General features: G+C 35.7%; 1 protein-coding gene and 1 pseudogene across 2 annotated transcripts in view; one reads left to right on the forward strand and one right to left on the reverse strand.

Moving 5' to 3' along the window:
• Positions 1-20252, forward strand: part of LOC150108926 (ATP synthase subunit d, mitochondrial-like) — an 84548-nt gene that overhangs the window by 43899 nt on the left and 20397 nt on the right. The window contains exon 4 of the mRNA XM_090404359.1: positions 12491-12553. Within this exon, the coding sequence (XP_090260485.1) occupies positions 12491-12553 (63 nt within the window). The remainder of the gene's footprint in view (positions 1-12490; positions 12554-20252) is intronic.
• The window catches only part of LOC150108927 (G protein-activated inward rectifier potassium channel 3 pseudogene), a 77959-nt pseudogene continuing 69106 nt past the window's right edge, over positions 11400-20252 (reverse strand). Inside the window, exon 3 of the transcript XR_016549405.1 lies at positions 11400-11531. The product of XR_016549405.1 is annotated as a G protein-activated inward rectifier potassium channel 3 pseudogene, transcript variant X2 (transcript). The remainder of the gene's footprint in view (positions 11532-20252) is intronic.

Consider the following 20252-nt stretch of genomic DNA (forward strand, 5'->3'; position numbering starts at 1 on the left):
TTGCCAGGAACTTTTGATATGCTTTGTTCTTTTCCTTCAGTGCCTCTTTAACTTCCTGTGTCCACCAGGGAGTTGTGATTTTTTTATCCTTGCAGACAACCTCACCATATGCCTCCCTGGCCGAATCAATTAATGTTTTATTCAGAGTTTGCCACTGAAACTCCAAGGTTTGATTCCTGTTCTGAAACTCTTTCATTTTTTCTTCAATAATCTTTGTGTATTTTAGTCTACAGTTCACATCTGAGAGCTGCTCAACTTTTATTCACTTTAAAACTTTCTTGCATCTTATTCCTTTCAATATGAAATTCAATTTTATCCTGCTCAAGACTAAATAGTGATCACTTCCAATTTCAAATCCTCTGTACACTCTGGTGTCCTGCACCAGGGGGAAAACATCACTATCAGCAATAACATAGTCAGTGAGACTTTTCTTTTTCCTAACCTCTTCTCTCCATGTGAATTTGTGCGCATTTTTATGTTGGAACATGGTGTTAGTAATAACCAGTCCATGTCCTGAGCAGAAATCCAACAGATATTTGCCATTATTATTAGCTTTGCTCTTTTCTCCAAATTTTCCAAAAATATTTTTGTATGTCTCACAATCATTTCCTACTCTGCTATTTAGATCCCCAACAAGGACCACTTTTTCCTTTTTCATTGTGTCAGTTGCTTTTTCTAAAGTCTCAAAAAATTACTCCACTTCTACCTTAGTAGAACCTTCTGTGGGACCATAGGCACAAATAAGTCTCATTGTCCAGTTCCCCATTCTCATATTTGCCCACATTACTCTACTTGAGACTGACTGCCATTCAAGAAGATTAGCCTTGTATTTTGTGTTGAATACTATGGCTACTCCTTCTTTTCCTTGATTGTCATTGCCTCAATATAACATTTTGTATTTATTGCTCAGAAAGATCTTACCAGTTTTTGTTTTTTTTTGTTTCACTCACCCCTATTATGTCGATCTGGTACTTATCTAATTCCTCAGCTAGCTCCATTTCTTTGCCATTCAGGCTTCTTATGTTGATAGTACCGATCTTTAACTCTGGTGATGTTGAGTTGGGGTTTGTTTTCAGATTTTTTCCAGTAGCTGACTTTTCGCTGTTCGCCCTGGTTCCCTGGCAAAAACAATGGGGGCCATGTTTAACCGGGCGACGTCCCAGCCGGCATGAAATTTTGTCATGTTGTACCATCATTTTTTATTTTGGTTTAACCAATAAGAATACAATTTGGTCGGCTAAATCCCAAATTGCCAGCCCATCCTCGTTTGTTCAGTATCCAAGTAGATACCCAACAGGGTGCACCACGAGAAGGTGAGGATTGGATATTAGGTCAGAAGCCCTGGTCGGTTCTCCGCATTCCTTTAAAGGCTATGTGGAGGTGGCCTCTCAGTTATACAGCTTTGACCCCTAAGCACCCCTAAAAAAAATATTGCTATGACAAATATTTGCTTCTAAGATTACTTTGTTTTATTAATGTAATTTAATTTGATTTTTCCTTAATACTATTTTTGAAATTTTTTGACTTTAACCAACATTCAAACTCTGTGCTGCTTTTTTTTTCTGTTCAGAAAAATATCCTTAAAATATCAGTCATGGAGATACATCAAATGCCTCTTTTGTTTGCTCATACTTGGATAAAGGATAAAAATAATAATAATTTCTTGTCAAATGTTTGCTTTCTGACCAAGTTAAAAAAATATTGCTATGACAAATATTTGCTTCTAAGATTACTTTGTTTTATTAAATATAATTTAGTTTGATTTTTCATTAATATTATTTTTGAAATTTTTTGACTTTAACTAACATTCAAACTCTGTGCTGCTTTTTTTTTTCTGTTCAGAAAAATATCCTTAAAATATCCTTATTAAGTCTGAAAAATAATCAGAAGCATTTTTTTGTCATGCTTTTTACCAAAGAAGCTTTGCACCGTCAGCATTATTAAGACATCAAAGTAACTGAATACAAGAACATCTATGGTAATGGCATTGTTCATATTTGATTATTTCAGATGTCAGCAATTAGACATACTATAGATTTCTTTTATTTTAGTGATAAAATATCATCAAATTCCTGACACTTATCTTTATGGGATGTGCAGAATATTATGATAGTGCTATATGAAAAAGTTATGTCATTACTAACTACTGACAGTTTTCCTCTGAATTAGCGTGCTATCATTGAACATTCCAGTATTATTAGATCTTATATTTCTGTGTTCTAAGACACATTTTTACTGTGTCAATCCATCTACATCTTGTTCTTCTGTCATCTTGACAAACAATTGTTTTGCTAATCTTTCCTCTCCCAATCTGTTTAAGTGGCCATACCACCTGAGAATTAGCTCTGCTAGTACATGGTAGTGTGGCCAAGCAGTCTGAGTGATAAAATAAGTAAATGAAAATCTTAAGAATTAAATATATTTAACCCCAAGTGAAGTGCTGATCAAATCCTCTTAGTATACTGTTATTCTGAACTAGCATTTTTGTTATTCTATTACACATCTGAGTCAAAAAATTAGAATAATCAAAGAAAATGTGTTGAATGATTTACAACTGTATAGAAAATAATTATTACCAAATATGAATCAGCATAATCTAAATCTACATATTTTGCAGATTATATAACCATGTAAACACATAAAAATATAATATAAATTATAAGAAAACTGTTATTTGAAATTATTTCACAAAATTAGAATAATTTTTAACATGGCTCAAAATATTAAAATATTCCAGATTTTTCCGAATGGTTTTGAGGAGAGCATAGAAATAGCATATATTTCAGTAGCTGCGGAACTGACTCGTGTGTGAGGAATCATTTGTGTGTGGATTTCAGTTACTCATTTGCTAAACATGGGTTGAGTGATATATTGGAAGCTAAGAAGTTTTGTATGGTGTCTCTACACAAAGAAGGTCAAACTCAATAGTTTATAACTAAGGAATTGAAATCTTCTCAAGCAAGTGTGAGTGAAGTATTGAGAGTATATTCTAATAACTAGTTTTCAAAATAATTGCTACAATAGAGGTTGAAAGGCAATAACTACATAAAGAGATGAGAGGAGATTGAAGAATATCATGAAGAAAAACAGCTTCCAAAGTGTAAGGTATTTTCACAGGAGATGGAAAGAACTGTGTGTGAATGTGTCTAAATCTATGATGTTGAGACGACTTTGCAAATTGGGTACCTAAGATGAAGCCACTCATGACTTCCAAACAAAAGGCAGCTAGAGTGCGATGGTGTAAGCCAGGGGTCGGCAAATGTTTTAGAACATTGACACTTCCATGATCCCTCAACGACCCCCATGTTAAATAAATGAATAAATGCTATCAATAATAAATTTCTCATAATAAATGAGAAATTTATTATGAGAAATAAATAAGAAATATTTAAAGAAAATACCTAAAGAAATGTATAAAGAACATTAAAAATTTACTTACATTTTATTAATTTATTTGGAATGGTTAATGAGAAGATTGTGTTTGATGAATAGTTGCATATTTAGTGTTACTCAAAATCATTTTAGGTGTTTATTGATCCCTAGACTTTTATTGACCCCTTGGATAACCACATCAAGTTGTGAGGTCAAGAGGACTGGAAAAAGCTATTTTTTAGCAATGAAAGTATGTTTTAGGTGTCCTATGGTCATCAAGGGATACATGTTTGGCATTTTAAGCAAGAAACATTTGATAAAGAATGCATGAAATGTTTGGTGAAATTTAGGCTAGGCTGTGTATTGTATACAAAAGAATCGATTCCAAAGTGTACCAAGAAATTCTTGAGCACTTTATGTGATGGTGATTTCCTTTTTTTTTTTCAGCAAGATTTATCTTCTTATCACACTTCCAAAACCACTAATAGATGGCTGAAAGGCAAATCAATGTAATTCCTTGGCCAGCAAAATCACCAGATTTAAACCCCATTGAGAATTATGAAGAAATGTCTTCAAGAAGTTGCCCCAAGAGACAAAAATGAACTTTGTTTCTAGTTTGTATGGACATGTTTTGATTAAACAAAAAAAAAGTCTGTAAACTGCTAGTAAATAATATGCCTAACCATTTATGAATGGTCATAAAAGCCAAGGGGGGGGATGCATCAAAGTACTAATTATCATATTTTCCTTTGACTGTAATTTTTGTGCATTTCTTTTTCCATTATTCTAATGTGTTTTCAAATAACAGTTTTCTTATAATTTATGTTACATTTTTGTGTTTGCATGGTTATATAATCTACAAAGTATGTAAATTTAGATGATGCTAATTCATATTTGGTAATAATTATTTTCTATGCAATAAATTAGAATTGCAAATCAACACATTTTCTTTGATTATTCTGATTTTTTAATTCGAAGGTGTATAACAAAATATCTCTTCCTGTAGTCCCAATCAGTCCCCTTAAGTGAAAGTCATTTGTGTGTGTGTGTGTGTGTGTGTGTGTGTGTGTGTGTGTGTGTGTGTGTGTGTGTGTAATTTTACTGATCTACAGTATAGTTGAGTTAGGTTAACAAACACTGTCAGATACAATTTTTCATTCCTAGAACTGTTTCTTTAACTTATTTACTATCAAGCTAGTTTTCCTAAACAACTTCACTACAGGCTTCCTTCACTGCATCTGCAGTCAGCTCTTACAGAATAAGAAACTCATAGGGATTAAATAAAAAATAGTTTGTTATAATAAAGGGCATTTTGTTTGGTTTTCTAGTAAATATTCACTTTCTCATCAAAATAGTTGTTTTTATGAGTGCAGTTTGCACCTGTTCAATTTTGATTCTATTTATAACTTTCTTAATGTGTTCTTTAGAATGTGATACTTATTTTTATCCCACTCAGATCTTGATAATCAGATTCAATCTTCCTGTTTCAGATTATCTGAGTTCTTTAAGTCCTACTTACATCACATAGGACCAAAGAACCTGTAACAGGAAGATCTGATCTGATTACATTATTGCACTACGTTACATTGCAATGTAATGTGGTGTAAATACACATAACACTGGCCATGAAATTAGAAACCTTTATGCAGATGTACTTAAACGTCACTTATGCAGAATATATGCAAAATAATTGGTCACATGCCATCACCATGTGTTCTAGGTGACTATTTAAGAATGCTGCTGTCAGTAATTGTCAATAGTGTTAATCGCAGTTGGAAATACAAAGAATCTTTCGGAGTTCAATAAAGGCTTATTGTCGGTGCCCATCTGACTCCAGCCAGATTGGTGTCCGTCTGGCTGGATTATTTATAGTGAATTATATTCACTATATGATTCATTATAAATAAGTGATTTATTACTTATTACCTTAAATTAGTTAATTAAATCTGTGATATAATTAGTAAATAAGAGCAATAAATAAGACTTATGTTCTTACATGAATTTTTACTCACGTGTAATAACAGATGTGACTTCTGTATGTAGAACAGAGATTCAGCAGCCATTTACCATTATTATTTCCTCTCCCCACTACCTCCCAAGTTTTACAAAATATTTTTTGTAAGTCTGGGAATAATCTAGTCTTTTATTTAGATTCCGAACAATAATGTCAGTTTTTATATTGCATTTTTGAGGGGGGGGGACCTCATGCATTTAGATAAGTCATTTTGTCCATCAATATGAAAGTTATTCTGGAACCCTAGCTAAACGTATTTGGAATCCTTACAAATTCATCATGGTATTCTAACTGGAATGTTTGCTATAATGTGATCAGCACTGATAGATGCAATGGATTATTTAAAATTCAACAGTGATTAACAGGGCTTACCAAAAAATTCATACTCCTGAATTTATCAAGGATTTTATAAAATTACATCAGATCTGCAGAGATAGTTCCATATGATGTTTTTCCTGCTCTTCAGGGAATAGTTGTTGAGAACTGCACAAGGGAATAGGTGTAGTACATGGTAAACTGTACTTAATCTACACTAATGTAGATTAAGTAAGAATTTTATGGTCATTCCACTATGTCAGGAACAATGATACAAGAAAACATAACTGTTTTCTTGCATCATTGTTCCTGACATAGTGGAATGTGCTAAGCCATATTTCCTGACCTTCAAATTATTTACCTGCTACATTTGAAGCAATTACTATACCAAAAGAGAATCTAGTTGTATAATTGGTGATACATTTTTTTATATAAATGTTATCCATGAAAGGCATTTAACTGATAGTATACAAGTATTTAATACTGTGGGTGGCCTAAGGGTTAGGTATTTCAGAAACCCTGTTCTAGAAGCCAAACATGGAACTTTTTGAGCTACTTCAGACCTCAGTATGCAAGGTGATGGTAGTCTCATGCTATCATGAAATGCAGACATTCACAAAATATTCAAACACACAGCTTGATTGGAGAATGGATATGCTGACTACTTGTTCAACTAAGTTCAGCAGTGCATTGGGTAGATTTTTGTAAACCACTCTTATAAGTTTGTCATGTCTCCATTAAGGAAAAAAAAATTATTTATAGTTTATCATTTTTGCTAACTCCTTATCACTCAATAATCCAGTTACTGTTATCAGATTTAAGCTGTTAATTATTATTATTACAGGCTACTTCATGGAGTCCTTAGACTCATTGGGGGGGGGGGGGCTAAACATCATGCCAAACACTATCCAACATTTGCACAATATATATCATGCTTTGCTTTGAACTTATTCACAGTCATGATGCCCACAACAAACTCTGGCAAACTATTCGACTCATTCATCACTCTCCAAGCAAAAAATCTAGTTCTAACACAGTTGCTAACTATACTCTTGCTCAGTTTCCAAGGATGTGTTCCCCCTCCAGTTCTCCCACCACCTGTACTGAAAAATTTCCTCTGTATTAACCTTGTAAAAACCCTTCATTACTTTGTCTCAATCATATCAACCAATTTCTGTAACTCATGAATCTTCAACCTGTTCTTGTATGGTTCATTCAATAGACCTTCTTACTGTGTTGATCATTCGCCTCTGAATACTCTCCACCTCTTCCTCATTGCAAAGAAATCCAAGTGACTAGATCTGTGTCCAGTAGCCAAGATGTGTGTGTGTGGGGATCTTATCAAGGCTTGATAAAAAGGAATAATAACATGCTTGTCTCTGCTTATCAAAGTATTCTCCAGTAACCAAGTAATCTGATGAGCTGCTTTAGTCACTTTTACTATGTGATCTCTAAGCTTTAACTCCCTATCCACTAACACTCCCAAATCTCTGCTTCATTAATTTCTTGGAGTACAGTTCCATCGGTGGTATACAACTGGTAAATTTTTTACCTCAAAATGCATAACCTTACACTTTGCCACATTAAACTGATATCCATTTTCCTTTGCCCAGTCTGCCAGTCTATCCAAATCATCTTGCAAAATTTTAACATCATCTGTATTAACTATTGTTCTACCCAATTTTGCATCACTGACTAACATCTGAATAGTTCCTTTCAGATCTTATATTGTTAATGTACAAACTAAACAGTTTTGCATCATCGGAAAACAACTGAACAGTTCCATACAGATCCTAATCATTAATGTATAAATGAAACTGTAGCAGCCCAAGAACAGAGCCTTATGGCATGCCATTAGTCACAGGCCTTCTTCTGGACGACTCTACTCCTGAATACACTACTCTCTGGTCTCTCTAAATCAGCCATCTTCTTATCCACCTCACCAACCCTATATCCATCCCCATGTGCTGCAGTTTATTGATTAGAATTCCATGTGGTATCCTATCAGAGGCTTTTGCAAAGTCCAGCAGTATCAAAACATGACCAAGTTATTGAGGCACGATCTACCCTTTACGAAACCATGTTGTCCCCCCCCCCCAAACAGTATCCCATTTCCGTCTGTCCATTTGTGTATAATTTCTCCAGTACTTTGACAACAACTCCTGACATGCTGATTGGTCAGTAATTTGCTACATCAGTCTTGCAGTGGAACCATCCCCTCCCCCTTCTTTCTACCCCTTGGGACTAATCCAGAGCTGAGACTTAGATTAAACAATGTGGTCAAAGGCACCGTCAATTCCCTAGCACCTTCACGTAAAACTCGAGCTGGTATACCATCTAATCCCATAGCTTTATTCACATAAAGGTTCTGTGATATGCTAAGCCCCCTCCATTTAATTTATCTCAGTTCCCATATAAGTCTTTGCCTCTCATTACTGCAATATCTCCACTTGGATGATATACTCTTGCAAAATGTTCACTTAGTAATTCTACTATTTTGACTGATTCGGTTACCTCCCTACCATTGGCATTTATTAAAGTCATTCTGCCATAAACATTTTTCCTTTTCTTCATTTTTTTATAATTATATTATTAGTTACAAATTATAATTAACAAGAAATGTTTTTTCTTTCATTTAAGGTTACACGGTGGTCAGCATTTAGTGAAGAATTTATGGAGACACAGCACAGATACTAGAATAATTACTTAATGTTAATAAAGTAACAATCGATGTTTCGCCTCTGTATTGAGGTCATCATCAGTTAAATATACATATGTACAGGATTCAAGCTACATGACACTGCACTACACAAACGTAAGATGAATCTAAATTATTTTAGTTAAGGGATATTACATCCCATATTGTTTCATAGCCAAATAAGAAACTCAGAGTTTCATGCCGAATATAGAAACTACAGCAAAACCCCTTTTTTACACTTTTCAGGGGACTGATGGAAAAAAGTGTAAATAGCAGGAAATTTAAAAAAAACATTAAAAAAAAGGCTAAAAGATGACTTACTGCTATATGTGAGTCTACATACTAGATTACAAAATTTAATAACTGGAAATAAATGAATTTACAATTACTTACATTTATCTATTTATTTGCTTTTTTTTTTTTTTTTTTTTTTTTTGACATAGCACCAGATTGCTTTGCACTGAGTTCAATGCTTGACCTGTTTTTTACTATCGTGTTCAAGGTGGACACGGAGAGTCCAAGATCTTTTGCTAAATGTACACGTGTTCTGGCATGCCAATCTACATGTCACGGAATTGCCATCTTTTCTTCTACCGAAATACATTTTCTGTTTTTTCTCCATGGTGGATTATCCATGTTACTAACATGGATAATCCACCACCACAACTTGAAAGCAACTTTCTCATGCTAAATTACGTAGCAGAAATTCTGCAATATCAATTCGTACTCTGATTGAAAAATCACGGTATTGCTCATCACTACATTACTGCTGCAAGCGTGTAAGTCACCATGATGGAGGAAACGAAACTAAGCCGAAAGCAACGCCATCTGGGAACAGAAATGCACAGATTTTGGCAGAAATCGATTTGAAAATCAGTATTGCCACCCGAGAAAAAAAACACAAATCACAGGTAATAATGTCCACATCAAGTTGTTAATGGCGGGAAAACAATATATCGTAAAAATAGGCCTTAAGACGGGACCAATGGAAAATGACATAAATGGCAGGAAAACGTAAATTGTGGGAACGTAAAAAATGGGGTTTTACTGTATATAAAGTTCGGCGAGTCCAACCGTAAGCAAATACCTGGATAGTGCAACACTGAGGCAACTCATAGCAAGGGTGGAGCAAGCTCTGATCACTGTTCTTGGTATTTACCAATAATGTGAAACCCAGCTCCTAGGAGCTGTATTACTGTTCTACATTATGAGAGAAGGTCACTACCCAGACCAGTTTCAACCTTTATTGAGGTCTCATCAGTGAGTAGGTAGACCTAGATAATACCAAATTTGTAGCAAACAGAACTTCCATACCCTACTATAAGAATTGCCAAGAAGGTGTCTTAATAAATTACTCATTATATTATTATTATTATTATTATTATTATTATTGTTCCGGGAAACTCCAAGGAGTCGACAGACTCATCGAGGGAGGCCCTAACATCATGTCAAGAACAACTATTCAACATTCACACAGTATCTATCATACCTTGCCTTGAACTCATTCACGGTCGTAGCACCCACAACAGACTCTGGAAGCTTATTCCACTCATTTACCACTCTCCAAGTAAAGAACCTAGCTCTAACACCCTTGTCAACCACGCTCTTGCCCAGCTTCCATGCATGGCAAGAGCGTGGTTGACAATATGAAGAGCCAAAGGCTTCAATTCGGCAACGTGACTTATTAACTTATTATTATTAACTTAAATAATTTCACGTCGCCGAATTGAAGCCTTTGGCTCTTCATATAATTAGTAATGAATCTAAATGTTTGTTAATCGTTTACCTTAGCCTGACCTTTGGTGAAAAAAAAATCGAACTACATTAAACAATTTCTAAAGTCCTCATATTGAGATTTTCTTCTGTTTGGGGTTGTTCTGGTTGCTAGGCAGGTTGATGATGGGTCCTCCACATTCTTTGAATAATTAATCCATCATTTTTTGTTCAGATTTGGATGATGTTTCAACATTTGTTTGAAATTTTCTGATTTTCCAAACCAGATTTTAGTGCTGTGTAGGGACTTGGTGCCTTTCCAGTCGATTCTGTGGCATATTTGGAGTGCATGGTCTGATAGGCCTGTTTTTACCTTAGTGGAGATATTTAATGGCATTTGTGTTCTTCTTTTCTGATTGGGATGGTGTGTTTTGACCTGTTTCCCCTATGTTAGGTAGGTTACGGGTACATTGATTTTGTTAACCTGGTTGGGCAAGGTATGGAAGAGGATCTTTGGAGGTCACTTTCTTAATTTTGCTGGGGGTTTGAAAGAAAATTTAAAGAAGCTTGTGAAATGCTGAAACATCATCCAAATCTGAACAAAAATGATGGATTAATTGTTCCAAGAATATGGAGGCCTCATCTTCAACCTGTACAGCAACCAGAACAACCCCAAACAGAAGAAAATCTCAATATGAGAGGACTTTAGAAATTGTTTAACATAGCTCTTTTTTTTTTTTTTTTTTTTTTTCACTACAGGTCAGGTTACAGTAAATGATTAACAAATTAACAAACATTTAGATTCATCTTACTTTAGTATAGTGCAGTGTTCTGTAGTTTGTATCCTGTACGTATGTATGTCTTCCTGATGATGACCTCAATACAGAGGTCAAAATGTCGATTGTTACTTTCTTAATGTTAAGTAAAGTAATTATTCTAACACATATGTTGCTCCATAAATTCTTCACTAAGAATAACAAGAAATGTATTCCTGTTTTTATTGTTTACCTGAACATGTGTAGTATTTTCACAACTAGGTTACTTGTGCATGAAGCCAGATGACTTCATGTCACATTGCTCTACTATTTCATAATGTACATCATACTTCCTTTTGATTGTGCATATTGCTATTCAGTTAAGGGTCACTGCCCAGATCAGTTTTGGCCTTTGAGAGCTCTATTCATGGAAGTATTGGTAGCTAACTTCCACTATTGATCTAGCTGTCACTATCTCCACAGGTCTTTACCACTGATGAGATGCAGTAAAGGTTGAAGATGGGAAGTGATTGTTATCACAATACATTTCAAAAAGGAATGTGCTGTGCATTATGAGATGCTATGGCAATATGATGTGAAGTTATCCAATTCCACATACAAGTAGTTTAGCCATGAGCAGTTTAGTCTTCACATGCTTACCATTCTGTAAAGGGAGAGAAAAACAAGAATATAATTTATTAAAGATCAAAATACACAATAACCACAGTAATTAACTTTAATGAAAGTACAGATGTTTTATACCAAAGATAATTGTACATCATCAGTATGTAGAAACAAGCAAATCAAAGAACAGGAAAGAATTGGTTTACAAATTGGTTGCCTTGAGCTAGAAATTAATATTAATAAATAATATTAAAACATTATTTAACATCAAAAATGGTTTTGATATTATTTATTGATATATACCACAGGTACCTTTAGAGATTAGACTTAATTGCTTGTTAAGTATCTTTCATCTATTGCTGCCTCCTCTTCTTTCAAATGCTATCCTAAAGCAAAAAGTGCAGCATACTTGAGTGCACTGGGGAACAATAAAGCACATCCATTACATCCTGATAATACAAATTACTTCTGAACATTTAAAACTTAATTGCTATATTCTTATGATGATGATCATAATTTATCTTTCTTTTGATTGCTGCAATTTTACATTGAGAGAATTCTGAAATTTGATTTCTAGACCAGGGTATCCAGATTTCCTCACTCATAGGTAATTTACAGGCCATTTTATAACCTTTTTTTTGTTAATGGAATTCACATTAAAAAAAAAAAACACCTTCATTTGAAAAGCTTTGTTGAATCTTTGCATTCTTCAGTAGCATGATGCTATAAGTTCAAAGACAAAACCAATTGAAAGGAATTGAGTAAAGATTGATTAAATGTGCTTTTCTATTACTGTTTTATTGTGTGTGTGTGAGTGATTGAAAATGTAATTTTAACATTGCTTTCTTATATTTTAAAATATAATTTCACCATTTCCTGGCTCTAATAGATTTTGAAAATGTTCCAGATAGTTACAATTGAGGTTGACTGTGGTGTATATTTCTTGAATATGCAACTTTATTTTGTTGCCAATTTTAACTTTGTCTCAAATTTTAATAGGAAAAGAATACAGAAAAATTTGTGAGTGAATCAATTGATCGTATTGAAAAGTTACAAGAACAGGTAACTGTTTTTATTTTTGTAATCTAGAAATGATCAAACAGTATATTAATAATAGACCTTCAATATTAAGGCATAATTTCTGGCAAATAAACTTCATTCTACATGTAAAAAAAACAGCTAATGCTTTTTTGTTCCCATATAGGGAGTAGGCGAGGCCGTTAAGACTTATCTAACTTTTGGAGACTCAGTGGGCAATTCAATCTCCACTGGTAGCCAATCAGAGATAGCTTGCCCAAGGCTATCACTAATTAATCGGCACGCAGTGAAGAAGGCAGCTAATAAGTTCCGCCATCTGGTGGTCCCTAACCCTAACACAATGTATTTAATGTCTGAAAATAATGTTGGTTCTACGGCTGATTTTCTTGAGTTTCCAGGACGAAAAACTTGCTAGCCTGTGCTAGAGATCGACTAACTCTGGAACCAGTCGAGAAAAGTCTTAGAAAAAGTTCCTCTAGTCGGCGACTAGATTCGAACGCCTTTTGTTGTGCGGTCAAGCACTGTAGAGTGCAAACGCCACTTCTACTGAGCTACACAGGCTCTTTATAACACCAAATTATATTTGTCTTCTTCTTCCTTTACATGTTAGGCCTACAGGCCTGTTACAGAGCTATCTTAAGCCCTTATAAGTCATACCCATCCCGAGGATAAGTTGACTCACCCTATGCCTTCCAGTATATTCTGTGGCTGGAGCTGCGTGTGTTCATGGGGCCGGTTTGCCTGCTTGCGGGAGGAAAACCCCCAGATAAACTGGGAAGAAACAACCCTGATGTCTCCACGCCCAAGACTGGCTAACTTGGCTATGTCTGAGAAAGATCCTTAGGCTCCTCATGTCTGTGGCCGGAATCGAACCCAGGACACTCCTTCCCCAGTCATATGGTTGCGGCGAAGCACATAGCCACTAGGCTAACCGTGCAGACATAAATTGTATTTGTAATAAAAGTAATTTTTAGAAAGTGCTTGAAAAGGCTTTAGCTGCTTTTATTAAAACTGAATTTAAAAATTTTGATATCAAAGATTCTTAGCAACGGTCATTTCAACAGTCTTGCAAGAAAGTACAGTACTGAGACATCTTGTTTCAAAGGCTGAGATTAAGCTGCAATATCTGTTTTGATCAGCAAATTTAGTTTTATTTTGAAAATTTTTGTTTGCCACTGGTTGATTAGAAAATAATATTTTTTTATTATTATGATTATGATTCAGGCCTTTATGGAGTCACAAGACTCATCGTGGGAGGCCCACCCTAGAAAACGGTTTCATACCACTCCTTGAACACATTGACTGTTTGTGCTCTCACTACTCTATCAGGCAATACATTCCATGGTTCAACCACTCTTTACCCTCTTGCTTATAACTTCCTTTCATAACTTCTAGGGATGTCCCCCCCCCTCATCAATGCTCCTTCTCTCTATTCCAACAAATGAAAGAACTCCCCAGTGTCAACCCTGTAACTATCTCTCAACAGTTTAAGTCTCAGTCATATCACTTCTCCTTCTATCTACCAAACTCTGCAGTCTAAATTTGCTCAGCCAATCCTAACTAACATTGTACAGTCCTGATTGTTATCTGCATCTGCACTCTTTCCATGGTTAATTATCCCCTTCAAATCCTGGGGACCAAATATGAGCACAATAGTCCAGATGTGGTGTGATCAGGGGTTTATACAATGGAATGACAACTTTTTTATCTATGCAGATCGGCTTCCTACACTTACTAACTGACAGCCATTTTCATTTGCCCAAATTTCCAGTCTATTCAAATCATTTTGTAATTGCTGAACATTAGTAGCATCCCTGATTGCCCTACCTATCTTCACATCATCAGCAAGCAATTGCACATCTGATGTTAGATCTTGTCTGATGTCATTAATGTATAGATTGAACAATAATGGCCCAAGGACTGAACTCTGAGGTACACCACTTGTCACCTTAAATCTGGCAGATTCACACTCACTGTATACCACTTTTTGATATCCGTCTGTCAACCATCTCCTGATCCAAGTCAAGAGTTTATATTCCAATCCCATATTCTCCAGTTTATGCAACAGCCTTTTGTGTAGTATCCTATCAAATGCCTTAAAAAAATCCAACATTATCATAGTGTATCCATTCCCTTTATCCAACTTGGCCATTACATTGCTATAAAACATGAGCAAATTGCTAAAATGTGACCTTCCTTTAGTAAACCTATGCTGTTCCTTGCAGAGCATAGCATGCTTGTCTACCCATTTCTATAAGGAGTTCTTACCAATTTCTCTAAAATCTTCACTACCACACCAGAAATACTGATAGGTCAGTAGTTAAACACATCAGTTTTTGCACCACCCTTGTACGATGGAATTCCAATTTTCCAATCCCATTTCTTCCATTCCTGTGGTATCATTCTTGAGCTGAGACTCAAGTTATACAAACGTGAAAGGTGTAGCCAATTCGGCTGAACATTGCTTTAGCAAACAAGCTGATATTCCATCTGTCCCTATAGACAAATTCTTATCCAAGTTATGCAAAAGCTCTTCAACCTTATTTTCATGAACCTGTAACTCTTCATTCAATGTAACATAGTGCACTGTGCATGTTACATACACCTGGTTGATATATCTTAGCAAAGTGAGCACTCATTAACTGAACAATCTCATTAGCTTCCGACACTCGAGTACCATCTGCATTCAATAAAGTTATTCTTCCACATTCATGCTTTCTTTTGCTTGGGCATAACTTTAAAATTCTTTTGCATTGACTTTAGCTTGTAACGACCAGTTTCTTTTTATACTCTGATTTAGCTTTCCTCACAATACTTGTTTTCTGTCCTGAGCTGTATATATTTCACAACTCCTTTCACTCTTATTCTCATGATATTCTTTCCACATCATCGTCTTCTTGTGGATCTCTTGCTTAATAAGGTTGCACATCCATTTCACTCCAAACCTATTTATCCTTCGAACACTAGGGGTACATTCAGATACTGCCTCATTTAAACAATTTTTCAAAGATCCCCATGCATTGCTGACATTTTTCCCATTCAGTAACTAATACCACGGGACCAAAGATAGTATTCTCCTAAGTTGATCATAATTTCCAGCTTTGTCGTTCAGCATGTAACCTGTTTTAGTCGGAGCATCAGTACAATTAGGTACTTTCATCAGTTGGTGGTAAAATAGCTATATTCTTGACAGAGACCCCCCCCCCCTTCTCATGCTATGAGCAAATCCAACACTCTTTGACCTTCAGTTCTTTCTTTCACATGCTGCTTGAGAAAGTCGTCTCAAAATAATTCAATAAATTCCTCTTCTTTCTTATCTTGAGATTTCTCTTCTATCTATCATTGTTAGGAAAATTAGTCACCCATAATGATTATTCATTTGGTATCCATAAGGCTAAATTGACCATGCATTTCTTTGTCAACACCCCACCACATATTTCATTCTGTTAACCTCCACTTCATACCAGATAGACTCAAACTCACCACTACATGGAACATTGTTACCATCATTGTTTTCTTGTGTTTCTACCATAATTGGACTTGGTCATCTCCTCCTTCTCTGCTATTTCTTCTGTCATTCCTAAAAATAGTATACCTGTTATACTCTATCTCACTTACCATATCTGATTCTGATAACCAGGTTTCACTAATACCAACAATCTTAGGCCGCATCGTACAAACTCAGCCCCTTTGTTTCTAATTTTTATTTGTGTTTATACACAAATCCTCCTGGTATTTGTGTATAGACATAATAAATTACCACCTAGCTTATTCTATACACACATGCCAGGAGCATTAGAATCAAAGGTGTTGAGTTCGTTGTATTATTGTATATGATGTGTCCTAAGATTGTTGTCATTAGTGAAACCTCATCATCATCAAATTCCTGCCATGTACCCTCAAGGGGTGCACAGGATATGATAGTACTACATGAAAAAAATTACGTCATTACTAACTTCCTACCTACAATTTTCCTCCAAATCAGTCTGTTACTTGTCAAGACTCCAACATTATCAGATCTTATATTTCTATCCTCTAAGGCACTTTGTACCATATCAATCCACCTATATCTTGGTCTTCCTCTGGGTCGTTTTGCTGCCAACCTGGCAGAGAACACTTGTTTTGCTAATCTTTCTTTGCCCATTCTGTTTAATTGACCATACCACCTGAGATTAGCTTGCTAACGCATTCCTGGATGCTGACAATGTCAAGTTCTTTCCTAATATCCTCATTTTTAATATGATATTGCCATTGATGCCATCTGATCATTCTTATAATCTTTCTCAGGACTCTCATATCTGCAGTCTCTAGTCTTTGGTCAAGTGTTTTACTTCTCACTCAGCTCTCAGATCCATAAATTAAAACTGGTGTGAACACTGTCTTGTATACAGCTAATTTAGTGTTCCGACTAATTTCTCTCTTATTCCATATGAATTTATTCAATTGACTTCCCACCAGGGGTGCTTAAGGGTCAAAGCTGTATAACTGAGAGGAGACCTCCACATAGCCTTTAAAGGAATGCGGAGAACCGACCAGAGCTTCTGACCTAATGTCCAATCCTCACCTTCTCGTGGTGCACCCTGTTGGGTATCTACTTTGATACTGAACGAACAAGGATGGGCTGGCAATTTGGGATTTAGCCGACCAAATTGTATTCTTATTGGTTAAACCAAAATAAAAAATGATGGTACAACATGACAAAATTTCATGCCGGCTGGGGCGTCGCCCGGTTAAACAAGGCCCCCGTTGTTTTCGCCAGGGAACCAGGGCGAACAGCGAAAAGTCAGCTACTGGAACAAATCTGAAAACAAACCCCAACTCAACATCACCAGAGTTAAAGATCGGTACTATCAACGTAAGAAGCCTGAATGGCAAAGAAATGGAGCTAGCTGAGGAATTAGATAAGTACCAGATCGACATAATAGGGGTGACTGAAACAAAAAAGACCAAAACTGGTGAGATCTTTCTGAGCAATAAATACAAAATGTTATATTCAGGCAATAACAATCAAGGAAAAGAAGGAGTAGCTGTAGTATTCAACACAAAATACGAGGCTAATCTTCTTGAATGGCAGTCAGTCTCAAGTAGAGTAATGTGGGCAAATATGAGAATGGGGAACTGGACAATGAGACTTATTTGTGCCTATGGTCCCACAGAAGGTTCTACTAAGGTAGAAGTGGAGGAATTTTTTGAGGCTTTAGAAAAAGCAACTGACACAATGAAAAAGGAAAAGTTGGTCCTTGTTGGGGATCTAAATAGCAGAGTAGGAAATGATTGTGAGACATACAAAAATATTTTGGGAAAATTTGGAGAAAAGAGCAAAGCTAATAATAATGGCAAATATCTGTTGGATTTCTGCTCAGGATATGGACTGGTTATTACTAACACCATGTTCCAACATAAAAATGTGCACAAATTCACATGGAGAGAAGAGGCTAGGAATAAGAAAAGTCTCATTGACTATGTTATTGTTGATAGTGATGTTTTCTCCCTGGTGCAGGACACCAGAGTGTACAGAGGATTTGAAATTGGAAGTGATCACTATTTAGTCTTGAGCAGGATAAAATTGAATTTCATATTGAAAAGAATAACATGTAAGAAAGTTTTAAAGCGAATAAAAGTTGAGCAGCTCTCAGATGTAAACTGTAGACTAAAATACAGAAATATTATTGAAAAGAAAATGAAAGAGTTTGAGAACAGGAATCAAACCTTGGAGATTCAGTGGCAAACTCTGAAGGAAACATTGATTGATTCTGCCAGAGAGGCATGTGGTGAGGTTGTATGCAAAGATAAAAAAATCAGAACTCCCTGGTGGACACAGGAAGTTAAAGAGGCAGTAAAGGAAAAGAAGAAAGCATATCAAAAGTTCCTGGCAAATAAGTCAGCTTTTACTCTTACAGAATACAGAGACAAATGTAAGAAAGCTAAACAGTGTGTAAAACTAGCTAAACAAAAGTCATTGGAGGACTTTGGCAAGAATATAGAAAATAAATATCAAGAAGGTGGCAAAATATTCTGGAGGTTGTTGAAGAAGCTTAGGAATGGAGGAAAGAGTGCTGTAAAAGGAATTAGAGATGATAAAGGTGAAATGAAAACAGGAGAAAAAGATATCCTTGAAGTATGGAGGAATTACTTTGATAAACTGCTAAATGAAACAATCAGTGATGACAGCACAGTGAAAAAAACACTGACCAGGCATGCAGTCAGGAATACATATCCATACTTGAAGTAGAAAAAGCCATCAAAGGCTTGAAATGTGGAAAGGCAGCAGGAGTAGATGATATTCGACCAGAAATGCTGAAGTATGGTGGTATAAGAGTCTTACAGTGGCTGCACTGCATAGTTCAGAAAGCCTGGACAGAGGGACGAATTCCCGATGATTGGAGTAGAGCTCTCATAGTACCCATATATAAAAAGGGAAATAAAACTGAATGTGAGAATTACAGAGGTATTTCCCTACTGAGTGTTCCTGGCAAGATCTATGCAAGTATACTTGAGAAACGGTTGAGAAGAATTGTGGAAGAAAAGCTTGGTGAAGAACAAGCTGGATTCAGGCCAAATAGAGGCTGTCAGGATCAGATCTTCACTTTACGACAAATAGTCGAGAAAGCATGGGAATATAACAAAGATCTGTATTTAAGTTTTGTCGATTTGGAAAAGGCATATGACAAGGTGCCAAGAGAGAAGCTATTCAATACGCTGCAGTTATATGGTGTCGATGGGGCATTATATCAAGCAATACTTAGTCTTTATTTGAGTTGTGAGTCAGCAGTTAGAATTGAAGGAAGTACAGGAAGATGGTTTACTGTTAAATCTGGTGTGAGACAAGGATGTACATTATCCCCTCTGTTATTCATTATCTATATGGATCACATTATGAAGGAAGGTATTAAACCTGATATCAAAATTGGAGATGTTAAAGTCAGCTCTTTGTTTTATGCGGATGATGTTATACTTCTAAATAAATCCGCTGCAAGTCTGCAAGATTCTCTGACTAAATTGAATAGCTGTTGTAATAGATATGGTATGAAGGTCAGCAATAAAAAGACAAAGACAATGAAAATAGGCAGAATCATTGAAAATGTCAACTGTGTTGTGAATGGAGAACCTGCGGAACAAGTAAAACATTTCAGCTACTTAGGCACAATTTTTACTGAAGATGGTAAACTAAATATAGAAATAGACAACAGAATCAGCAAAGCTGGTATCGTGGGAAGTCAATTGAATAAATTCATATGGAATAAGAAAGAAATTAGTCGGAACTCTAAATTAGCTGTATACAAGACTGTGTTCAAACCAGTTTTAACTTTTGGGTCTGAGAGCTGGGTCAGAAGTAAAACACTTGACCAAAGACTAGAGACCGCAGATATGAGAGTCCTGAGAAAGATTAGAGGCATGAACAGATAGCATCAATGGCAATATCATATTAAAAATGAGGATATTAGGAAAGAACTTGACATTGTCAGCATCCAGGAATGCGTTAGCAGAGCTAATCTCAGATGGTATGATCACTTAAATAGAATGGGAGAGGAAAGATTAGCAAAACAAGTGTTCTCTGCCAGGTTGGCAGGAAAATGACCCAGAGGAAGACCAAGATATAGGTGGATTGATACGGTACAAAGTGCCTTAGACGATAGAAATATAAGATCTGATAGTGTTGGAGTCTTGACAAGTAACAGACTGATTTGGAGGAAAATTGTAGATAGGAAGTTAGTAATGATGT

This window comes from Typopeltis vanoorti, chromosome 2 (genome assembly GCF_054136105.1).
Source record: "Typopeltis vanoorti isolate ZY-2024b chromosome 2, IOZ_Tvanoo_1.0, whole genome shotgun sequence".
NCBI classification, from domain to species: domain Eukaryota; kingdom Metazoa; phylum Arthropoda; class Arachnida; order Uropygi; family Thelyphonidae; genus Typopeltis; species Typopeltis vanoorti.